Below are 24,798 nucleotides of genomic sequence, written 5' to 3' on the forward strand. Positions count from 1 at the left end.
TGAGAATGCCTTGTCTCCTGCAGATTCTTTATAAGAATAGCGAGCCTTTCGAAGATGGTTTCCTAGGCACTCCCCCTTGGGTCTCTGTGGTTTCCATAACTGCGTTTGGAGCTTTGGCTGTGTCTGAGAAATGTGGATGCCTGAACAGGGCCCAGGGTGGCAGACGGGAGGAGAGAGAAAGCATGAAATTGCCCTGTCTACTGTCCCCCCAGTCCTAAGTGGCCTGGGTCCTGGCTCAGCCCTTGGGAGAGTCGCTGGCCCTCTGGGCCCAGTTTCCCATCTATAGAGTAACACAGACCACTAAGACCCTCTTAGGAACTAACATTTACCAAACATCACCCGTATTCCATGGGTTATGCCATGAGCGTTCATACAATCAAATCCTCCCCAGAAGGTGGGCACTGTGATCTCCAGTTTATAGATTAAGGAAACGGAGGCCTGGAGTCTGGCACGCCCATGACAACATCCCATGGCTATGAGGGAGCTGGGTCAGAATTCAAACCCAGCTCTTCTGGCCTGAAGTCTAGTCAGTGTGCTCGCTCCTCCAGCAGGCTGCCCTTTGCATGATAAGACATGATCCATGTGAAAACACCTAGTGATGCACCTGGCATGTGGTTATTGCTCAGGAAGTGTGAGTTTCTTCCAGGCTCTGGAGGCAGGGATTCAAGGACAGGGTCCACAGGTCCCGGATTTCTGAACCTGGCCCTACGGCAGGAGCACGGCCCCAGCTCTGGGCTGCTTTGATGCTCCATCAGGAATCCGTCAGGGGAGAAGAACCCCCACATGGTGGATTATGGGATTAGAATTGTGTGCAAGGGCAGGAATCAGTGGGCGGAAAGGAAGCCCTTTCTGCAGATAATCTGGGCAGGGCTTGATGATCCAGCTTCCAGACTCTGATAAAGCACAGATTCAAAGTCAGTGTGCGGGTACCCAGGAGCCATTCCATGTCTCCATGGAAACGAGACGAAGGGCAGAAAATCAAGTTTCTACGACTCAGGGTGTCTCGTGTAACCTGGAAATACTGCATTTTGCAAATAGAACAGAGCCTGGTACAGAATAGAATCTCATTTACTCATTCATTCAACAGGTATTTATTTAGTCAGCGCCTTCCCGGAGCCAGGTACTGTTTTAGGGAGAGAAAGCAGTGATATGCAGATATGTGACATGGTCCTGCCCTCTGAATGTTTCAGTCTGGCAGGGGAAACTTATTAATGCAAAAGAATGAAGTAATTCACTGTGATAAAGGGTATGAAAGAAAGGGACTTAGAGAGCCTGTAGCAGGGGACCTGGTCACATCTGTGGGTCAGGAAAGGCTTCCCTGGGAAAGTGCTCTAGGGAGCTGAGAGATGGAGGATAAGTAGGCGTTAACCAATTGATGAAGGAACAAGAGAATGTTCCAGGAGGAGACAACATGTGCTAAGCCGTAAATGGAAAGGAGCAGGGCAGACTGAGCAACAGAACAAAGACCTGCGAGGCTGGGGCCCAGGCGCTGGGAAGGAGGGGGAGCAGGCTGGTCAGCCAGGTCGGGTATGTAGCAGGTTTTACTCTTTATTCTGAGAGCAAGGAGAAGCCACTGGAGGGTTGTAAGCAGGGAAGGGATATGCTTTTTTGCAAGATCACTCTGATTTCTGTATGAAAAATAAATTGGATGAGGAGCAGGGGATACTAGTTAGGAAGTCCACAGAAATAATGGCACAGTTGGTGAGGGGAAGGGAGGGAGGGAAAGAAATGGGACCGTTCAAGAGATACCATGTTAGGAGCTGGAACAGATGGTTCTTGATAGTTGGGTGGAGGTTTTGAGGGGAGGAAGGTCTTCAGGGTGACTCTGGGTTTCTGGCTGGGGCCATGGGGTAGCTGATGAACCAGGTTTCAGCAACAATAATTTGTGACTTTTTTCATTTGACCTTTGTTCTAGGTACTGTGCTGGGCTTTGGGGCTGCAGGCCATGGGAATGGCCCCTGCCTTCAGGGAGCTCATGATCTAATGGGGGAGCCCTGACATGTAATGGGGGACCCTCTGAATGTGGGGAGAGACTGTAAAACGGTGCTGCTGTAAGGGAGATATGGACAAAACCAGTGTGGAGAGATGCATCCAGGAGGGCTGGTGAAGAAGTGGAATCTGAGCCAAGCCACCAAGGACAGACAGGGAAAAGTTGATGAAAGAGAGCAATCCAGGTAGCAGACACAAAGAAATGAAAACACTGGGAGGCAGTGTTTTATACACTCCCAGGGGTCAGAGGACAGTGCAAGGAGGGTAAGGCTGCAAGGCTGGCCACCACCTGCCCTGTCTTCCTCCAGGGCTGCCATGAGGGTCCAGTGTGTGAGCATTTAGTGAACTGTTACTAGTTATTATAGTACTGGACTTATTCATGCGGTGCCCCAAAGCACTTTACAAATAATCAAGAATTATGATTTCAGATAATAGTCCTTGACATTTGTACTGTTATCCCCATTCTACAGACGGGGAAACTGAGGTCTATTGTGATGGCGTAATTGCCCAAGACCTCTCAGGCAATAAGCAGCACAGAAGCTGAGACAAACCCAGCAGGTCATTTTAGTCTCTGAGAGGGTACACAGGCTGGGAGGAAAAGGGGCCTGTGTCATATGCTGCCTTGAGAAGACTTGCATGTGGCTCAGGATGCCAGATTTGGTTGTGCAGGGTGGGCCATGCCCAAGGACAAATGGCCTATGGGCTGCGTGGGCCTGAATCCAGCCCATCTCCACTGACTATCCATGTGCCCAGTCCTTCCCTCCCCCCGGGGCGTAGCCTTGTCTCCTTCACACAGAGGGCACTGTGAGTGCTGCTTCTGCCAGCCTTACCGGGAGAGGTGGGGCATTTAACAGCTGGGAGACTGACAGGCCGTGTGGAACCAAGTAGTGGCCAGTCAGCGTCAATGAGAGTTTTATGTTGTCCTTGAGGGCGGTTTTGTTCATAGGAAAACCAACTGAGGCTGCTGTGGTTTTAAAAATGAATGCTTGCCCAGTCGGTGTGGCTCAGTGGTTGAGCATCGACCCATGAACCAGGCGATCACGGTTTGATTCCTGGTCATGGCACACACCCAGGTTGCAGGCTCAACCCCCAGTAGGGGGCGTGCAGGAGGCAGCCAATTAATGATTCTCTCTCATCATTGATGTTTCTATCCCTCTCTCCCTTCCTCTCTGAAATCAATTACAAAATAGTAATAATAAAAATAAAACTGAATGCTTAATAGATCAAAGTAACATTTAAAAATCTAGTAAATTTTAATCCAAACATTTAAAGGGGGATTTTGTAACTTAATTGCCCTGAATAATTTAAATTAAATTATAAGTAATTTAAAATAAACTAAGCTTAAAATATGAAAACTATTGGATTGTCATAAAAGTTTCATCATTGTTTACAGAATTTATAGGATTACCTTATATCTTTCCATTTAAAATCACAAGTCTAAATTATTCCATTGCACATTTTACTAGTATATTGGAACCACAACGTTAATCTGTTACATATTCTAATATGCCAAATTATTTTAAATATTACAAATACTTTCAAACTAACTCTACACTGATTCTTACTAAACATAGTACCAAAAAAAAGGTAAAACTATAGATTTCATTTAATTTATCATTTCTAATATTAATTCTAAACCTTCCCATGACCAGAAACACTCGCTGAAGAAACAAGTTTACTAAGCAAAGCAATGTAAGGTTATATATCCCAGAAAATTTTGAGTTAGTTTACAACTAGCTCAGAGTACTCACTAAATACAATCTGGGTGTGACATGAGAGCCACTGCTGCACTCAGGGACATGTATTTGGTGACTCCACTGTGGAGCTGGCCCTCGTTTTCATCTCCATGGCTTCAGGGGATGCTGAGTCCATGCCCTGCCAATGGAATAGGTTTTGCAACCCAAGCCCCTGAGTTCAAGTCAAGCCCTGGTCACCTTTTTTGTCTCCTGTCTCAGCTTGATCACTCTTCAGGATGATCCCACCCAGGTCATTCATTACCTGATAGGGTCCATCTAATCAATTTCCTGCTTGATTCGATTCTGAATTAGGTTTTTACTTTTCCTCTCTGGCCATCCACCAAGCACTAGAAGTATTGCAATACCACTCTTGGATTCTGTATGCCTCTGGTGGCCTTGCTGGCTCTCTCCACAAACACTAAGGTCTCACTGATGGTGGCCAGCTGTGTCCATCTGGCCAGAGCAGCTGTGCTCAGCGTCGTGCTGAGCCAGGGAGCCACCCTGGCTTCTCTCTATCCACTTTGATGCTTAGAGACATCAAGAGGGACTAGATGGATAGGCTGCCTGTGCTACCGGGTTACTCTGCTGCTGAGAGATGTCAGTCTCCTGGAAGCTCAAGATTCTAACCAGTAAAAAGCTTCTGAGTCAGGATAACATGTCCGAATTTTAAACATCCAACCATGTGTAATTTTACTTCTAAGTAAATAGAAGAGTAATTGTAATATTATATAGTAATGTCATGGTACATGATCTCTAATCATTATAAATTTCTACATAAATGTCATTATGTCCAATGAAATAGATGACACACTTAAGGTCCAGAGAGATGAAACCGTAGTGAGCTAAGAAAGTGTTACCAAGTAGAGGTCTTATTGGACCAGCTTTAATAAGCAAGTAAGACATAGTCCTAAAAGCCAATAGGAACTATTAAAATGCTGAAGTGGTTTTAACCTTAAAGACTTCAGTGGCCACAAAATATAACGAGCACCTACTAAGTGCCAGGCACTATAGGTTCCAGAAGGCAGACTAGGGGTCATGCAGATCCTAGAACTTTCCGTATCACTTGCCCTCTCTGGACCTCAGTTTCTCCCTCTGACAGGTAAGGGTGATAAACCTCCCCCCCTGCACACTTCACAGGGTTGCTGGGTTGCTGCAATGCGCTATGGAGAGCAGTGATTTAGAAAGTGGAATGAACTGTAGGTGGAATGAGCAAGGGCTTGTGACACTGGGTAGTGGCTGCTCCTGAGTGGTGACTTTCAGCCTGGCCTGCAAGGAAGGAGTGTGCATTCTAAACCAGACTGGCATGTCTGAGTGGGGCAATGTTTGCCCTTGGTGTCAGTGATATCACCTGCTCTCCACCAGGTGGGTGGGTCAAGGGATGGGAGAGCTTCATCTGCAGTGAGGTAGATGAAACAGCCTGTGAGGATTCTGGTGAGGCTTGGATTCTTGGCTACAGGGAAGTCAGTCCTAGAGCCTTGGAGTAAAAGTGGACAAGGGCCCAGGGAGAGTAGAAGGAGCTGGAAGTGAGATGCAGCGAGGGGAGTGGGTCCTCTTCACTGCCTGAATGGGGAGTCCCAGCCCGTCATCTAGCAAAGGTGCAGCAATAGCAGTGGCACAGGCAACAATGGGGTACATTGTCCATAGAGAATTTAAAAGCAGTAATAAACCCAATGAAAAGCTGGTCTGCTTATTATCATCACCATGTGCTGGCTGTTCTAAAAAATGTCAGTGATAAAAATACTTTTCTGTTTGCAAGGGATGGAGGAAGAGGGACATTCCCACTGCCCTCTTTCTGGCATCTCTTTCTGGCATGCCATAGGCCCCTTGCCCCTCCCCACAGTTAGCCCTTAACAAGGGGCTCAGGAAGAAGAAGGCCATGAGGACAAGGAAAGAGCACTCTGGCCTATAGGGTTGTCTGAGTAGACAGCTAAGAGGGGCTCCCAGGATGGGCCCAGCTATCCTGGAGGAAGGAAGAGTGTGAGGTGGACGGGCTGCTGGGCTGCCCACTGGAGGACCCTGAGTCCCATTAGAGCACTGCCGTTTTCACTGGGTGCCATCCTCTGTGCCACGTGCAGGTTATAATCAATTGGCAAACACTGAATGACTGGTTCCTGAACCTGCCCCTCACCTGACCCCCACATTCTATACTAAGAACATGGAAACCAGATTCTCCTCCTGGCTCTCCAGCAAGAGCTGCCCTGCCCAGGCCTCACAGGCCATCTGTGCTCTGACCCATCCCTGGCCTGAGCTCTGGCCCTCACAGTGACCACCTCTCTCTTCTCTGCAGGAGCCAGGCCCATCCCACCAGTGACTCACATAAGAATCGAGGTCCTGTAGCCACAGAGCCAGACAAGGATCAAGGTCCCGTGGGCCTGGGGCCTGTGAAAGATCAAGGCCCTATGATCCAAGAGCCTCGGAAGGATCAAGGCCCTGCTGTTCCAAAGTCTCTGAAGGATCAAGCTCCTGGGGTCCCAGGGCCGCTGAAGGATCAAGTTCCTGCGGTCCCAAGGCCTCTGAAGGATCAAGCTCCTGGGGTCCCAGGGCCGCTGAAGGATCAAGCTCCTGGGGTCCCAGGGCCGCTGAAGGATCAAGCTCCTGCCATCCCAAAGCCTCTGAAGGATCAAGCTCCTATGGTCCCAGGGCCTCTGAAGGATCAAGCTCCTGCCATCCCAAAGCCTCTGAAGGATCAAGCTCCTATGGTCCCAGGGCCTCTGAAGGATAAAGGTTCCATGGTCCCCACAGCAGTTAAGGATCAAGATCACACGGTCCCTGGGCCTTTAAAGAATGCAGGTTCTGGGATCTCAGCACCAGTCAAGGACCAAGGTTCCTTGTTCCCAGTGCCTCTAAATAATCAAACGGTTCCAGCAAGAGTTAAGGATCAAGGTTCCATGGTACTAGAGACTCCAAAGGATCCAGGTCCTGTGGTTCCAGCAACTGTCAAGGATCAGGGTCCTATGGTCCCAGAGCATCTAAAGGATCGAAGTGCCATGCTCATAGCACCTGTAAAGAAAGAAGGTCCTATGCTCTCTGAGCCTGCAAAGAACCAAGGTTTAGTGGTTCCAGAGCCAGTCAAGGGGCAGGGTGGCGTGGTCCCAGAGCTTCTGAAGGGTCATGATTCTGCAGTTGTAAAGAATCAAGGTTCTATGGTCCCAGAACGAGTCAAGGATCGCGGCACTGTGATCCCCGAGCCTCCAAAGAATCAAGGTCCTGTGGTCCTTGAGCCTGTGAAGAATCCAGTTCCTATCATCTCGGTGCCTCTGAAAGACCAAGATCCTCTAGTGCCACCACCAGCCAAGAACCAAGGTCCTGTGGTCCCTGAACCTGTGAAGACTCAAGGTCCAAGGGGCCCGCAGCTGTCCACTGTCTCACCTCCACCCCCAGTCACGATCCCAACTGTCCCCCATGCAGAATATATTGAGAGTTCCCCTTGACACTCACCCCTTGACACCAAGGAAGGAGGTGGCAGTGAAAGTGCTCCCTCCCCAGGGTAGCAAAGTCTCACATTTAATCTGCATGAAACAGTATTGTATAGTCTTGCTGGAATCTAATAAAACAAATCCCTCTGGCTTAGCCGTGTCTTTCTCTGATTCCATTTGAGTGTGTGTGTGTGTGCGTGCGTGCGTGTGTGTGTGTGTGTGTGTGTGTGTATGTGTGTGTGCGCGCGCGCGTGCACACGCGCATCATGCACATTTTGTTGTTGTTGTTAATCTTCACCCAAGATAATTTTCCCCATTGATTTTTAGAGAGTGGAAGACAGAGAAAGAGAGAGAGAAATATCGATATGAGGGACACATTGATTGGTTGCCTCCCGCACCTGTCCTGACCAAGACCAGGTATCAAACCTACAACCTGGATACATGCTCTTGACCAAGAATCAACTCGTGCCCCTACACTGCACAGGCCAGCGTTCTAACCACTGATCACACCAGCCATGGCTGTCATTTGAAAGTGGGCATGCGGGACTCTGCATTACCCATCCAGGCAAGAGGAATCTGAGCAATTCCCAGTTCCTTTGAGTTGTCAGCATGAGATGGGAGTGGGAGGGAGATGGAGGATAGGACACTTTTCTCTCACACTCCTGCTCTTCACTTCTGACACCTGATGTGTGGGAGCTGGATGCCTCACAAGTTAACTCAACTATTTACCTGGAGACAGTCACCTCCCACAGGGTAAGGGCATCTCATAATACTGCTCCCCACCCCCGCACAACACATACACAATTCAGATGCAAACTTCGAGTCCCAGGTTGTTTGTCACTTGTACTTCTGACTGGGTATGATTGGGGTTCTCACAACCCCAACTTAGTCTCAATCATTTGCTAGAATGACTCACAGAAGTCGGAAACACATTACTGAGTTGTCACAAAAGGATAAAGGATGCAGATGAACATCCAGATGGAAGGAAGGGGTGTGGAGCTTCTGTGCTCACAGAAGTTGGAAACACATTACTGGTTTACCATAAAAGAATAGAGGCTACAGATGAATACCCAGATACGGAGGAAGGGGCATAGTGCTTCCGTGCCCTCTCCAGGCCAGTCACCCTCTCAATAGCTCCAGCAACCCAGAAACTCTCCAACCCCCATACTTTTGGGATTTTGTGAAGGTTTCATCATGTAGGCATGATCAATCATTAACTCACCCTCTTCTCAGAAGATGGGGTGAAGCTGAAAGTTCCGAGCTTCTACTTGTGGCTTCATCTTTCTGCTGACCAGCACCCATCCTGAAGCTATTCAGGAGCCCACCAAGCATCACCTCATTAAAACAAAAGCATCACCCAAGAAATTTTAAGTGTTTTAGGAGTTCTATGCCGGGAACCGGGAACAAAGACCAATACATAATGTATATTTTCTATTATTTTCCAGGTCAGGTCCCATGAAAGCCTAGAAACCAGTACCAAATCAGAGCAGGCTGAGCCCTTGGGTGGGTCAGAGCTGAAGCCTGTAGAGAAAACAGAAGCAGGGACCCCGCTGGCTCAATGTCATTCTGGGTAACAGTTGTTTGCCAAAGGCTCAGTCCTAAAGCTCATCCAAATGTCATGCTTCTTGAGAAAACCTGGCCTCTGATCAGAAGGGTCCCAGGACATCTGCTGATTCTCAGTATCCAGGACAGCTCAGCCGGAGCTTCTAAAACAGTACCGCAAGTCCCCATTCATTCACACAGCAGACTTTTCCTTAGCAACCACTTTGTCTTGCTCAGTGCTGACCATTGAAGTCACTGTGGTAAAGAAGTCCCAGTATTATGACAGGTAAAGGTTGTGTGATGGCATGGGACAACTAAAGGCTTGGTTTGAGAAGATACCAGGATGGGAAGCCAGGAAAGTTTCTCAGAGAAAGTGGCCATGGAGTTCAGACAGCCCGAGTAGGGGATGGAAAGGGGCATCACATGTGTGGCTAGAGAACCAGAGTAAGCCCCTCTAGAGGTCCTTGAATGAAAGGAACCTGATTTGCATGGGGGTTTGACCAAGGGATGTAGCAGCTCTCTGGGCAGAAAACTTGGACCAGGCACAGGTGACCAGTTTTCTGAATCCTAGGACCTCAGGAAGGGAGTGAGGAGGTCAGTCTTGTGAGCTATGAGTGTGTTGCTGGTGGGCCAGGGAAGAAGACTAGGGGCTGCCTAGGGGCTGAAGTTCTGCCTTGATTAGAGATGGATCCTGTGAGGATTCCAGTGTCTGGGCCATAATAGCTTCCCTTTTAAAACCCCAAACACTCAGGGACCTGAGGGTGTAGGGGAGCTCCACCTTTTGCCCTCACCAAAGCTGGCTCCCAAGGAACACTAATCCCTCTTGAAGATTTTTATGACCCTTATGGATACTAACCCCTTTTAAAGGTCTTTGTTAAAGGGCTCCTTTTAAAGGAGCTCATCTTGATTCTTATAGAGAATCACTACAGGAAGCATTGATGATGTCCAAATTTTTCTGAGCAACTGACCCCAGGTCTGTCTCCTCACCCCTCTCCCAACAGAACCAGGGATTTCTGCCCCAGAAGCGACCTCTATAAAACACGCGCGCGCGCGCGCGCGCGCGCACACACACACACACACACACACACACACACACACACACAGGATTCTTCCTGGCCCAACACAGAGCTTGCTGCCCTGTGAGTTGCAATAGGGCCCTGCAGACAAGAAAGGGCCACACTGAGGCTAAAGAAGTCTTGTGTATGGACACCTCCCTCCTTTCAGTTCTCCCTCTGACCCACACACCTGGTCCCATTACATGCACATTCCCACGGGCCAGGCAGATGATGGTGCCATCTCTGAAATGTGTAACATCCTGGGGCAGATATCCAGGCCATCGCCTGCTAGGTTTCCAGCTCTGAAGAGAGCTGCCTTTGTGTTTATGGGGGGAGGGGGGCGCGGGAGGGGAGGGGGGGGTTCTTCACTGAAGCCCCATGTTGGGGAGGGCACACATTGAGCTCCCCCAGGGACAGTATCTGAATGGAAAGACAAGTGGGCCCAGCTCAAAGCTCTGGAGACTTGTAAGAGGTAGGAAAAGAAGTGCACAAAGGAACTGAGAAGGGCTGGCCCTAAACTATAAGGAGAAACCAGGGGCCTGTGGGGCCAGCAGGGATTCCATAAGGAGAGTGATGCTCTATGACACAAGCTGAGCGTGCAGATGAGGACCCGGTGGCTGTCAAACATGGCAGCTTCCACTTGGGAGAGGGCTGACCTGGGTTCCAGCCCAGCAAGTCACCTCAATGACTTCATTTGTCAAAGGGTCCTGGTGCTGACGATTAGAGGAGGCCCTACCTCGTGCAGGCAGCCGCCACGTCAGCATCTCAGCCAGCTTCCTACTGCCTAGGAAGAAGGCCCAGTGAGGGAGGCAATGGCCAAGCTTCGGTCCTGGACTGGGGCAGGGAAAGGCGGAAATGAACTAGATTCTCCTCACCCTGCCCAGATGCAGACTTCATTCAGGCCTGGTTCTTCCCTGCAGCCATTTCCCAGCCCCTTCTAGCATCCATCATCTCCAGCCCTCCTTCTTCCCGTCCCTCCCCTGGGAGGTTTGGGGAACCCAGATACAGGCCGACAGCGACTCAGCCTACACCTACGTCACCCGCCTGGGGGAGGGGAAAGGAGGCTGAGAGGGGGCGGGGGGGGGGGGGGAGAGGGAATCTCTGCAAGGGGAGGTCCTGCTCCTGGTCCAGGGCCTAATCCGAGTGGTTCAGCGTCTGAGCCCCGATCTGAGACTCGGATCCTGAAGATGCCCACACAAGAGCACAAGAGCCTCCGAGCCTGGTTCTGGGCTCGGACTCCTACGGCCAGGCTAGTCCCTGCCGCCCACAGCCCAGCCCGCGGCGGTCCGCGCACTCGCACACGGCCACGCCCGCAGGCTCACCCCCTGCCGGATCCCCAACTGCGGGCCTGGGCTCTGGGGTTCTCTTCTGGTGCAGCCTGGCCCCGCGGGGCCCGGGGGCAGGGATTGGGCTGTGGGATGGATGTGCTGGGGTGAGCGACCGAAGCCTTGCGGCCAGCGGACTTGGACCTGGTCGCTGCCTTCTACCCACCCGCTCTGGAGGCCGGCCTTGGAGACCCCCTCTCCCGCGCCCGCAGGGGCTGGGCTGAGGCCTCGCGGGAGCCCCTGATGGCTGGTCCTGGGAAAGGGCACAACTTTACTCCTATTCTCAGATTCTCTCCCTTAACAGCTACCCAGAGTTGCCGCTGGCCGACCAACAGCCGGACCTTGACTCATCCACTTCCACCCCTGCCCTGTGCCACCCTCCACACCAACAACTCCACTCATCCCTGCGCGGTGGGAGCACAGACCTCTCACCACCTTTCCTGTGCCCCAGGTGGTCTCGGTCCCCCTTTGTGTCATATGGGCAGCCCCCACATCCAGGCCTGGCTTCTCAAGGCCCACTTACACCTGGTGGGGGAGTTGTTGCAGGCTGAACTTTGGGGCCCATCTCTGAGCTGCACCTGTATGGGTAGGATGTCTTCCCACTTACCTGAGCTATTGTGGGGAGAAAGTGGGACGACAAATACAGAGTGTAAGCAGGTTATGCACCTTTATTATTAGTACCTGGCCAGTTCCTCTCCTGCCCTTCCTGTGTTGTGTGGAAGAACAATTATCCAACTAAGAGCAATTCGCAGGCCCTCAGGCAGGTCATTTAACCTTCTCAGCCTCAGTTATCTTACTGTAAAATGGGGATAATCTCTATGTAGCCAAGCTGTTAGGAGGCTTGGGTAATAAACATATTAACCGACAAGGTGTTTGGCACATAGAAGCAAAACAGAAAAGTAGTACCAGCTGCTATTATTAAAATCATTATTCTGATCAAGAAATACCTACTCATCCTTCAGGACAGCCCACATGTCACTTCCCCTGGGAACCTCCGTATTCTCCCCATGGCAGTCATGACTTCCACCTCTGGATTCCCACAGCCCTGGTGACCTTCTACCACAGCCTTTTCATTTACTCAGCAAATATGTGTTGAGTGCCTTATGTGTAGTGTATGCTGACTCTAGGTGTAGGACATACAGTGACGAACAAGAGATGAACCCTATTCTCATAGTAGTGGAGACAGTGAATGTGTAAATAGGTGGATAACTTCATAGCACTAAGGAGTCAGTAAAATGAGAAAACAGTAGAAAAACTAAGGTGGGGGAGGAGCTGTTTATATTGTGTGGTCAGGGAAGGACTCATTGAGCAGATGACATTCAAGCTGAGTTCTGGAAAAAGCAGCCCTAAGCCTGGCCAGTGTGGCTCAGTAGTTGAGCGCCGACCTATGAACCAGGAGGTCATGGTTCGATTCCCAGTTAGGGCACATGCCCACGTTTCAGACTCAATCCCCAGTAGGGAGCATGCAGGAGGCAGCCAATTAATGATTCTCTCTGATCACTGATGTTTCTATCTCTCTCTTCCTCTCCCTTCCTCTCTGAAATCAATAAAAGCAGCCCTGCAAAGACATAGAAGAACCACTTGCCATGCAGAACAGCTAGTGGGAAGGCCCTGAGGCAGGGGAATACATGTGGCATGTCTGGAAGCAGACTGATCCAGGGACTGGAACACAGTGAGTACCAAGCACACTTGTTATTGTTTAAGTATCTACCTCTAGGTGAAGCCCCTTGAGGGCAGAGATCTAATTTATTGGGTCCACAGCATAGGACAGATCTGGAGCTCTGAACAGCTGTGTTAAATTACATTGTAGTAGTAATGGGAGTAAGTCAGCTGGCCTTTCTGCACCACATTCAGATCTTAGAGGACTCCAACAGGACTTCCCAGTAGGCAGGATCCTCCCTAGACCAACAACCCCCAGGGCAGAGTTGTTGAGAGAGAGAAGACAGAGATGTGCCCAAAGGGAGTAACTTGTCCAAGGTCACATAGCCAGCAAGACGCAGGGGTGGGGCTCAAATCCAGTTTCCTCTGCTCCCTGCCTCCTCTGCCATGGGTTTTCTATCCTGTATATCCCACTCCCCCTCTCCCTCCCTGAGCCGTGGTGTCAGGAGTCCTGAGGACCATGAGAAGGAACCAAAGTGAGGACAATGGCAGGTCCCTCTTCTGCTACAAACGCAAACACAGAGCAAGGATCCCACAAGCTCCTTCCTGCCCAGTCAGGCAGCCTGAGCCTGTATCCACTGGCCCCGGATGCTTGTGAAGGAGGTAAGCTTGAAGTGAGAGGTTAGGGGCCAAAGCCTGGGGCCCCTACAACAGGACTGGGATGTCCTGGGCTCCAGATGCAGTGCCATCACTCTGGCCCTGCAGCCACCTCTCCAGGGCCGCCCTCCCCCCACCCCCCCACTCCCCCCCCCCCCACCCCCGAGCTGAGAAGCAATCTCCCGAGTCAGCATGTAGCAGGCCTGCCGCAGTGTCATCGGCCTCCCACACCGTGTCATCTGTGGTTAGCTGCCAGCATTTCACAGCCTGGCATGGGCTGTTAGTAGCAAACCTGGCTGAACAGAAGGAGCTCTTGTCCCCGAGGAAGAATGACATGGGCATCTTTGATCCAACCATCTTCATGCTCCAACAAAATTTTATTGGAAAAGTTTTATTGAAAAAAAATTGTACAAATAAGTTCTTGGTTTGATAGCAACAAAGGCGCATTTTCTCCCTTCCCTCCCCATCTTTGAAAATCTATTAAAGGGAAAAAAAGTTCACCCCCATAATACCTGACCAGAGTCTACCCAGGAGCCCCCACAGGAGCTATTTCCTGATCCCCTCACTGGGGCCAGGGCTACTGTGGGGATGCCTATCCCAGGGGCTGCAGCACCTAGTTTTTATTGTTGAGGGGAGATGGGAGGAGATTGGGGATGGAGCTGAGATGGTGGTGGTGGTATTAGGAGAGGAGGGTCCCCATTCCAGGAGAGCTCAGCCGAAGCCCTAGCTCCGCCTCTCAGATGAGAAAGCGCTGGCTATAAATATGAACACTGATTGAGGACTCTGAGGGCGGGGCATGACTACTGCTCAGGTCCCACAGGATGTGGGGCTGGGCTCAGCATCATGATTATCTGGGAGCCTATGTCCGAGCAGAGTGAATGGTGGCTGGAAGGTCTGCTCTGACGCACAGGAAGCCTGCTGTTCCCCCCCTCCCCCACCCTCCCACCCCATGGAATATCCAAGGTCAGTACCTCAGCTCTCCCCACCCCATAGCACCCATGTGTCTCAGGAGCCTTCAGTTGCCTCCTGCCATCCCATGCCCACGCCCTAGGGCCTTACAACTCATCTCGCATCTTGTCACCCTTGGGCCGAACCAGGCGCCCAATGAACAATAGGGAGCCGGTCTGGGAATCTCGAACCAGGAAGATGAAGGGGTGGTCGGCGTAGAAGAGCTTGGGGCTGCGCAGCTCCTCACGCCCATAGATGTCCTGGTCAAAGGGGTTGCCCTCTGTGTCCCACTCGAAGGCGGTGGCATGGAACACACTGGCCAGGTACAGGTCCTTCTTGCCCGACATGCGTGACAGATCTGCCTTGTTCTTGTCGATGGCCTCAGTCAGACCCAGGCCAGCCAGGTGTTTCTGTGGAACCAGGTGGGTGGGTACCAGGTGAAGCCACCGTGGACAAGGCTTCCAGACCTTCACCCTCCACCCATACCACCCACCTTCTCTCACCTTCCATGGCCACCTTGTGTGCCAGGCATGGCATGGGCACTTCAGCTCTCATGACAAGCCTGTAAGAGCTTGTAATCTCCACTTCACAGATGAGGAAACTAAGTCTCGTGGGGGAAAGGCAGGATGCATCCCTGGCCCTGCCGAGCAATCTTGAGCAGTGCTTCTCCAAGTGCGGGTGGTTAAGAGCCAGCATCAGCACCACTGGAGAGCTCATATGAAATGCACACTCCCTGACCCCAGCCCAGGACCCTGGAATCAGCGTCTCTGGGGGCAGAGCCAGAACCTTTCTAAACAAACTCTTCAGGTAATTCTCGGCACACTCAAGTTCAGGAAAGGCTGATCTAAGGACAGCTATGACCAAGTCACACTGGGGTTTAAGACCTTTTCAGAGTGAAATGATGTCTGGGATTTGCTTCAAAATAATGTGATGGGGAGGAATGGGTATGTATAGATGAATCCTTATTGGTCATGAGTGGATGACGGTTGAAGCTAGGTGATAGATACATGAAGGTTCATTACATAAATCTACTTTAAAAATATCTCTATACATTTCCATAGTAAAAAGTTCAAGCACATACACACATACACCCTGTCCATGGCTCTGCACAGCCCTGGGAAGCCAAGTACAAGCTCTTACACCACAGCCTCAGCCATTAAGCACACCCCACCCTGTTCTCCATTCCACAGCCCCACTGAGCAACCAGCATCCTCGAAGGCATCTCGATGGCCACCCTCTCTCCCTGTAGGGCTCTTTAGATACCACATCATCTGGGAAACTTCCCTCTCCCACAGGACTGGAGCCATGCCTTCCTGGCCTCAGTCCCCCTGCCCTCCCTCTGTCTCCTTCCTGGCTCAGACCTCCCCCAAGGCAGGGCCCATGTCCAAGGCTCTCCCTGGTTCTCAGAGCAGAAGAGGAGCAGTAAAGGACTGTGGGCTGAGTGAACAGCAGCCTCCAGGGCCCAGGCTTCGGCAGGATCGTCTCCCTCCCCAGCATGGACAAATTGGTCCTGGGACAGGCATTCTAGGCCCAGCTATTTCAGTCCTGATGACCTTAGCAAGTCACTCACTTCGAATTTCCCAACTGAATCTACCCCATGGACTGATGGGTTCCAGGAAGACACAGCAGAGAGAAAGGGAGAATGGTGTCAGGTAACAGCCACTGCAGAGGGGTGATAGCTCCTCACCAGAACCCTGAGTGCTATCTACTGGACAGACCACCTGAGCTCCACTAGTCTCTGGTTTGGAACTTCACTCCCATTTCACCTCAAGCTTTCTCTCACCATGCTCTCTTAGCAGCAAGACTGAATCAGTTCTCTGGGTAAGAGGCCTGTCAAGAAACCATGTTTGGCATCCAAGGCAAGAATGAGCTGAAAGTTTTCCCTTTGGAGTAGGTAAAAAACACACCTCTCTCCTTATTGACAAAAAGGCCACTCTAGCCCTAACCGGTTTGGCTCAGTGGATAGAGCGTCGGCCTGCGGACTGAGGGGTCCCAGGTTCGATTCCTGTCAAGGGCATGTACCTTGGTTGTGGGCACATCCCCAGTAGGGGGCGTGCAGGAGGCAGCTGATTGATGTTTCTCTCTCTTCAATGTTCTAACTCTCTATCCCTCTCCCTTCCTCTCTGTAAAAAAAATCAATAAAATATATTTTTAAAAAAGGCCACGCTAAGCTTTCACCTGCAGGACTAATTGCAGCTCCACCACTTATTAGCCAGGATGACCTTAGTCTCTCAAGCCACTGGTCATGAGGGGGTAATCATGTTGAGCAGATGAGTTATGTTTCCAGTCATCCCAAACGACCCGTAGCTGAAAGCCATGATTAGTCTTATTACTGCATAGTGGACGATCCTCTAGCTTGAACAGTCTACAACTGGGGCATTCAGACCTTCAGAGGCATCACAAGATTAAGGGCATGGCTTAGTGCCAAATGTCTGAGATATTGGTTGTGTGACTTTAAATTATCCAATCTTTCTGAGCCTTAGTTTCCTCATCTGTAAAATAAGGTTGATAGTCCTACCTAATAAAGTTGTTCTGAGGATCAAGAGTTTAATACATGTAAAGTGCTTAGACGAGTGCCTGGCACACAGCAAGTGCTCAATTATATTTAGGTACTGATGTTATCATCATCTTCCCAAGAGCAGGGCCTATGCCTCCTCCACCAGTTACCCTGAAAACAGAGCTCTATACTGCCTAGACACCCAGAGAGGCTCAGGACAGACTTGCTGAGCTGGTGATGGATGCCCCAAGTACCCGCCTCCTATAAGCCCAGGGGCCCTGAGTTGGGCCACCCCTTACCTGAAGGTCGTGGGTCACTTCCACTACACCCTTGGGCAGGGAGATGGCAACAGCCTTCTTCTGCATCTTCCCCATCCAGGTCTTCAGCTGCTCTTTGGTCAGCATCTTTTCAAGGCGCTCCAGGGGCTCCACATGGTGGGGCATAAGGATGATGAGGCTGGAGAGCTTGTGGGCCAGGGGCATCTCCACAATTTGCAGCTTCTCCTTCTCATCGTCATAGTAGTTGTAGAGACCTGGGAAAAGAGCAGAGGGGGCACTGAGCACACTGTGGGGCAGTGGTGGGCCAGGCCCCAAGTACCCTGGGATCCCCACCTTGGCCCCCTGCTCTGCAAGGCACCTACCTGTCCGGTGCATCATCGTGACACCCACAGTATAGGAACGGGTCACCATGAAGCCTCGGTTATCCACCATCTTGTGGTGGAATCTCTCATCCCAGTGTGCTGCAGTAGGGAGTGGGATACAAGGTCAGAAATAGATGTCACCTCCCTCAGGACACAGCCCTCTCCAACCACACACCCTGGATTTATCTCTACCACAGGCCTTTGTTCCAATCTCCGAGTCTCAGCTGCAGCCCACCTTCCCCTCCCCACCCTCAAGCACCGGGCCCACAGAGCACATGTGTCCTGCTTTGGGGGGCAGGGGTCCTGGCCCCAGGACAGGTTTCCTGCTTTGGCTCTCTACAGTCAGGGCCTGGCTGTTTCCATAGGGCAGGGACTTCCTTCGGAAGGACACTCAGCCACTGCCATGTGTGGCCTCTGCCTTGGTGCCCCTGTCAGACATTTGGGCAACATGTGCTGAGCTGGACTTCTCACCCCACCTAGTAACTGAGGGGGGTGTGCCCTGGGCAGGGAGTGTCCCAAGACTACCCTTAAGTCTTGTCTGCAAGTCTATCTATGTGGCCAGAAACATGACCCAGAAAACCATGCATGTGTGACAGTGGCCTGAGCCTGCCCTACCTCATAACCTGACCTGTGTTCAAATCCAGACACAGCCGCTGACTGGCTATGAGGCCTTTCACCCCTCCTACCTAGGGCCCCTTATTTGTAAAAAGAAGGGTACCTCATCCTCACAGCACACCATGAGAGGAACAATGGTGTCCACATAGGTACTCAAAAATAAGCATTAACCCCAAATCAAATTTTCACCTCAACACAGATATACCTGGGCCTAAGTCCTAGCTGAGCCTCAGTTTCCTCACCTGTGCAATGGAGGGAACACCGCCTGCCCCCAGAGTTGTTTTGAGGATCAGGCATGATCACAGGTGTGGGGCCTTTCTCCAGTTCGCTACTGAGACACAAGTGATTATTGAACTGTTTTGATTCCAAGACAAGCATAGCACTTTGTAGTGACTGAAACACAGTGGGAGTGCCTCCTCTGGAGTCCCTCCGCTGGGCTTGCATCTGTCCCATTCCTTTAGACACAGCACTACACCTCTCTGGACCTAATGTCTTGTGTGTGAAAGGTTTAATAACAGTGCCTGCCTCTGTGGTTGTTATGAGGATTTAATGACAAGCAGGGCGGTACTGGGCACAGGAATATGGATCAACTTGCTAGGGGCTCTGGGGACAGGAGGCCCCGCCCCGCCCCGCCCCGCCGGACTCACGCTTGAAGAACATGGCGTTGACCAGCAGCGCGCCATCTGTGCGCTCCACCTCCTTCGTGACTTCGGGCAGCTTGCCATCGGTGGTCTGTGAGGCCCACTCGTTGATGGACTGCAGGGCGCTGCGCTTGTCGCGGAAGTTGATCTTGGAGTGCTCGCAGTTGTAGTGCAGCTTGCTGCTGCGCACGAAGTCCTCGGCGAAGCTCACCGAGCTGGGCCCGTACAGGCGGCTGCCCAGCTTCCAGGTCACATTGCGCGCGGTGCTGTTGCTGAGCGAGCGCAGCAGCTCACCCAGGCCCGCGTGCACCTCCTCGTCTCGGAGCTGCTCCGCGCTCAGCACCGCCTTGGCCTGCGACGCAGTGGCTGCCTTGCCGCCCAGGGACACAAGCCCCAGCGAGGAGGCCACCACCACGGGCGACAACAGGATGTTCTCCACCGCCTGGTCCTTGGCCATGGCCTGGTAGAGGCTGAAGGCCAGGCCGGCGCTGCGCTCTGCGAGTGTGGTTGCCTTGGGACTCAGTTTCTCAGCAGTGCCAGGGGCTGCTGCGGCCACGGGTTTCTTCACCTCGGCAGCCAGGGCCATGGCCAGGAGGCAGAAGGTGCTGGTGAGCAGGAGGGAGCGCATGGCTGGGAGGTGGGTTGTGTGCGCCACGGAGGACCTGTGAGGGCTGCAGAGAGAATGTGGCCCTGAAGCCCTAGGCAGCCCTCCCCAACAACCGTCCCTTGCCTCTGGCTGCCACCAAGCTCCCTGGAGATAGGATTAAGAAAATAGAGTTCAGACCTAACTCAGGATTTCCCAGATTGGGGGGCCTTAGTCTGCCCATCTCACAGAGGCCTGGTTTGGCTTCTCATCCAAAGCAGGGTTGCTGGGAAGTCATCACATCCACCCTAGTGATTTCTTGCACTGAACTTACAACACTTAGGCTGATGTGATTATTAGGTATTATTTCCATCCCTAACTAGTCTGTGACCTCCAGGAGGATAGGAACCCTAGCCAGTCTGGCTTCCCTCAAGATCCCCAGTGCCTAGCACACAAAAGGCCTCAGTTGTTGCTGAAAGAACAGAAACAGGGCCACTTGGCCAGTTTGTATAAAGGTTAGTTCTCATCTTATACAAACATGAGGTCCTTTTCCAGTGGAAAAAAGTGGAAGATGGGCTAAGGGTCTGCATGAAGCCTAGGTAGCTTGGCAAAGGAAGCCATAAAGGACCGAATCGTAGGCCCGTTCCTCTCCCCAGGCCTTTCATTCCGTCCTGGATGTTAATGAGTCATTGGCTGGCTCACTTATTAAATGGGAAAGCCCAGATGCTCCGCTCAGCCCCAGGGTGACTTTCAGAGTGTGTATGTGTACACACAGGTGTGTGCCACCCCTCTCTGAGCCTCAGTCTCTACTTTCCAAGTTGTAAGGATCTCCGTCTTCATGCCCAAGGCCTGCCCATTTGTCCACGGCCTCTGGAGTGATGGGAAATCCCCAGGACAAGAGCTAGGTTGGGTGGGAGAATAGGTTTCCTGAGAGGAAGGATACTGGGGGAGGGGGTAAGTTACAGTTCAATGGGGCAGTGACACCCCCTCTTCCGCCTTCCCCCACAGACTGGCCAGATGTGTGTTCAGCCTCCCAGGAAGCTGAGGACAGCCATCTGCTTTGTGGGTTCAGGGATGCCCTTAGGTCCCCTAAGATAAACTTCACTCCACTCTCTGGGGTCTCCAATCAGAACAGTTTCTCTACATAGAACATTTCTACAGTCCCCCTCCTTCAGGTAATTTCTGCCTCTATTTTCATGCAGCAGGACAGAAGAGTGACAGGGCAAAGGAAAGGGTCGGAAGGGACCCTGGATCCCACTGCTCTGACCGATGCCATCTCATGGTCCTCCTCAAGGAGGAGCAAAAAGTCAGAGTCCTGGTGGAAGACCCTCAGGACTTGGGCTTGCTTGTGGGAGCACTGGGTTTGTGGGAAGACTCTAATGCTTCAGCCACCCAGTGAACCCAAGCAGCCCACCCCCAACACTGGGCTGCTCCTTCCTTAAAGGTGCAGGGCAGAGGAGAAGGAAAGGGTCCATGGGGAGAGAGGGGAAGGCCTGGAGATCCACAATGCCTGGGGGAAGGTACAAGAGAGATCTATACCCTAGAGCAGTGGTCGGCAAACTCATTAGTCAACAGAGCCAAATATCAACAGTACAACGATTGAAATTTCTTTTGAGAGTCAAATTTTTTAAACTTATACTATATGGGTAGGTACATTGTTATTAACTTAATTAGGGTACTCCTAAGCTGGCCTTTGCTAAAAACTCAAGGGGCCAAAGAGCCGCATGTGGCTTGCGAGCCGCAGTTTGCCGACCACTGCCCTAGAGTACAGATTTTGGAGGTAAGAGAGGGACTCATCCTAAAGTACAGCTTGGGGAGGACATATCTCAGGGCCTGGCCACCTTCTTCCCAGCCCTACCTCCTTCCCTCACCAGGCCTGGAGCCTCAAAGGCAGTGACCATATAATTATCGTACAAACAAAGCCACTCAAAAGAGTAGAATGAGGCACTACCAATTATTATGCCAAGACAACAGGCACATGGTCACCCTCTTCAAAGGCCCCCTCTAGTCCAGACAGCTGATGACAGAGCTCAGACCCCTAGAAGCCACCAGCATCTTCTTGGGAGACAGTCAAGAAGACCAGCACACAGCCCTGCCACGTGGCAGCAGTCACCATCTTGACAGCCCCCACTCCCAGCCAAGGGAACCTCAAAGGGCTGGGTGGGGCTTTTCAAGAAAGCACCAAATCACTAGTTTGGGATTCCTCAAGCAGCCACACAGCTGCGCTCCTGCTTCTCCTCCTGCTGCGGCAGTGGGCAGTGACGTGGCAGTCTGGAAACGGAATTATCTCCAACCACTAGAGGGGGGCTTCCAAGCTGGGAAGCAGGCCCATGTTCAGGTCCCATGGGGAGCCATGGAGCCTCTTTGCCTTGCTTCCAGGGCACACATGGGCCTCTGCAGGGAGATGCGTGGCAGTGGAGAAGGACTGCCTGTTAACCCAGGAGCAGGAACGGAGGAAGGCAAGTTACTGCAAGCAAGCCGACCTCCCACAGCCCAGCCCATGTTTCCACAGAGAAATTCCAGCCCTTAGGCCAGTTAGGCCCACAAAGAAAAATACACCATCAGACGCCACAGCAAGCAGGACTGAGTTGAGACTGTATTCCGTGTTTTTGTACGAAAGAGGGAAGGGGAGCAGCTGCCAGCAGGGCCACCAGAGAGGGTCTCAAACACTTGAGGGGGTCTAAAGTACCTTGAAACTGCCTCTGGGGGAGGTCAATGCCTGCCTTTTTCATTCTGAAAGAAAACAGAGGAGTGAGGAGGATGGGATAGGGTAGAGCTGGGGTGGTGGTAAGGAAGGGCCTGGAAGGCCCAGCCCCCAAAAAAGGACCCCATCTTCAGCCTACCCTGCCCTGCCCTGCCCTGCCCTGCCTGTAGCAGGGAAGAAGGCCTAACCAGTCCCAGATCTATGGGGACCTGGAGATCACCCACCTCACTGTACCATGGGAGAAACTGAGGGGTCAGGCCTCTAGCACAGGGCTCCCCGCGAACCCCAGAAGCACCCACAGAGCCCCTTCAGAGGACTGGATGTGGTGTCCCATTACACAGCCAGTAAAAAAAACCTGCTGGGAATCCTTGTGAACAGAGACAAAAGGACGAGACCAGGAGGCCTCAGGAAGGGGGGATGGGCCGAAGGGTGTGGTCCCATCCAGACTTCCAGGGAACCAAAGCCCCCTAATTTCCCCTGGCCTCCATCCGGGCCCAGCAGCCCGAAGGGACCAGGCGGAAGCCAGGGAAGAGGAGGGGCCAGGCCCTAGGGCCGGGCTGGAAGCGGTTTCATTCTTCTTCCCCCACTCCAGCAGCCTCAGGAATGCCCTAAGTTGGGGGCAGGGAAGCCGGCCTCTGAAGTAGCCTTAACCCTGCAGTTACTCCGGGAACCAGGTGGCAGCGGCCAGGGTGACTCAACGCCTTCTAGTCAGCTTCCCCTCAGCTCCCGACTTGCAGGGCTGGCCGGGTCACCCTGTCCCTGGAAGGAGCCCCAGGACCCATCTCATTCCTGGTCCCTACAGAGGGTCCAGTCTCAGCATCCCCGGCCCCAGCCCCACTGTGTCCTCTCGGTCATCACACCCCTGCACCACACTTTTGGGGAAGCCTGCACTTTTTCTGGATCCCCAACCGGCTCTGGTCTCTGCCCTCAGGCTGTCCCGCCAGGGCCACCTAGCCCCGGGTTCTCAATTCGAACCCTCCAGCTGCCCCCAAAGTGCAGGGACTCCGGTTTGCAGGCTCTGGGCTGGCCTCCAACCCCTCCCGGGAGCCGACCGCCCCTCTCACTCCCTTGAGCAACCCCCCACCCCCACCCCCAAGCCCGGGCAGCTCCCGCCCCTCACCTGGGCCGGCCGGGCTGGCGCGGGGACAGAGCTCAGGCACTGGAGCCACGGGCGGACGGACAGACCACTCTCCGATGCTCCACCTATCCCCGGATCTATATATGGTGTCCCCTCCTCCCGCCCCGTCCCGAGAAACTTCTGGAAAGTTAGAAAAGCTTCCGGAGGGCACCCGGGCTCCGCCAAAAAAAGCCAAAGACCTCCCCCAAACCGCCCTGCTCCCGCCCCTCTCTCTGCGGGCGCTCTCCCAGCCCCTGGGTCCTACTGCCTCCGTCGTCGGGTGGGGCGCGGGGGAGACCCCGCCGCGGGGTCGGCGCCTGGACCTACGCGACCTGCAGAGGCAGGAGTCCTCCGACTCGGGAGACTCCGATCCTTGTGGTCCCGGAGTTTGGGGTGGGTGGAGTTCGGACGGCTGAGCTGGAGGGGACACGGGGCTCCTGGGTCCAGCCCCCTGCCCATCCCCAGGCTCTCCGCACCCCCCACCTCCCCGATCTCACATTCCTTCCAGCACCCCTTTCCCTGCATGGGCTTTTCCGGGAGGGGATCCACTCCCCAGACCCCACCCTGTTGTGGAGTTGAAACGTTTGGTTCCCCTACACGCCCTCTCCGCGTCAGGGCCCCTCTCCTTTGTCTCAGGGAGGTGGTCAGAGGTTGGGAGGCAGCTCCCTTCTCCATCCGCAGTTTCTCCCCAACTCAGTTTAACTTCCGTTACCCACCTGAGGAGGAGAGGGACCCGAACCAGACCCAGTACCTGACCCTCACTCACCCGGAAAGTGTTGAAAGTGATAGAGGCACAGATACGCGGGAACATCAGGTGGTCCTGTGGGGCCTGGAGGGGTGCACACTAAGTAATGTGCTGTGTGACCCCCAAGTTACTCTCCTTTGCTGAGCCTTAGTTCCTTTGGCTGTGAAATGTGGTGCTGTCATTATGGGCACAGACCAGTCTAGGCTTTCTTCCCTGTCTGGGTTTTTTTGTTTTGTTGTTGTTTTTTTTAATTGATCTTTATTGTTGAAAGTATTGTCCCTATTTTTCTCTCTCCTTGGTCACCCCTGCCCCCCCTCCTGTCTGGTCCCCTCCCACTGGCCCAGGTCTCACTATCAACTACTCCCACCTCACCCTCCCACAGCTGATAACCCCTTGATATCTGAGCTGAGCTGGGGGACTCAGTTTTGTTCTAGGTGCTGAAGACAGGACAAAGTCCCTGCCCTTGAGGAAGTACATCCTGAGTCGGGGTTGTGAATGCTAGTAGGGAACTGAGGAAGACAGAAGATTATTTAGGAAACTCTTACTCCTCCCCAATCTTTTTTTTTTAATATATTTTTATTGATTTCAAATAGGAAGGGAGAGGGAGAGAGAGATAGAAACTTCAATGATGAGAGAGAATCATTGATTGGTTGCCTCCCGCACACCTCACACTGGGGATTGAGCCCGAGACCCAGGCATATGCTCTGACTGTGAATGGAACTGTGGCCTCCTGGTTCATAGGTCAACACTCAGCCTCTGAGCCATGCCAGCCAGGCCCCAATCTTCTTCAATAGTGAAATGATAGGTAACAGATGGGCACAGTATGGAGCTGAAGGAACACTTCATTCACTCACTCATTCAGTCAGTCAACAAACTGTGCTGAACATCTTTCTTCCAGGTGTATTCCTGGATCTTAGGGAGCAAATGAGCCCCAGCAATGGGGTGATAAATCTTCCGGGCCCCTGGCAGCAGTGGTGGGGAGGGCCCTT

The 24,798-nt window shown here is 52.5% G+C and overlaps 2 protein-coding genes across 2 annotated transcripts in view; one reads left to right on the plus strand and one right to left on the minus strand.

The window, feature by feature from the left end:
- MAP6 (microtubule associated protein 6) overlaps window positions 1–7,292 on the plus strand; it is an 84,632-nt gene extending 77,340 nt beyond the window's left edge. Inside the window, exon 4 of the mRNA XM_080641115.1 lies at window positions 6,013–7,292. Coding sequence (XP_080497241.1) covers window positions 6,013–7,156 — 1,144 coding nt within the window. The 3' untranslated portion in view covers window positions 7,157–7,292. The remainder of the gene's footprint in view (window positions 1–6,012) is intronic.
- Window positions 7,293–13,669: 6,377 nt separating this feature from the next.
- SERPINH1 (serpin family H member 1) lies at window positions 13,670–23,224 on the minus strand. The gene is made up of 5 exons (XM_080641254.1): window positions 23,068–23,224; window positions 18,667–19,331; window positions 17,405–17,503; window positions 17,064–17,296; window positions 13,670–14,677 (listed from the first exon to the last, which is right to left on the minus strand). Exons 2-5 carry the CDS (start codon window positions 19,286–19,288, stop codon window positions 14,375–14,377), a joined length of 1,257 nt encoding a protein of 418 aa, XP_080497380.1. The 5' UTR covers window positions 19,289–19,331; window positions 23,068–23,224; the 3' UTR covers window positions 13,670–14,374.
- Between the last annotated feature and the right edge of the window lie 1,574 nt (window positions 23,225–24,798).

The sequence above is a fragment of the Plecotus auritus genome (genome assembly GCF_963455305.1).
Source record: "Plecotus auritus genome assembly, chromosome: 9".
Classification (NCBI taxonomy): domain Eukaryota; kingdom Metazoa; phylum Chordata; class Mammalia; order Chiroptera; family Vespertilionidae; genus Plecotus; species Plecotus auritus.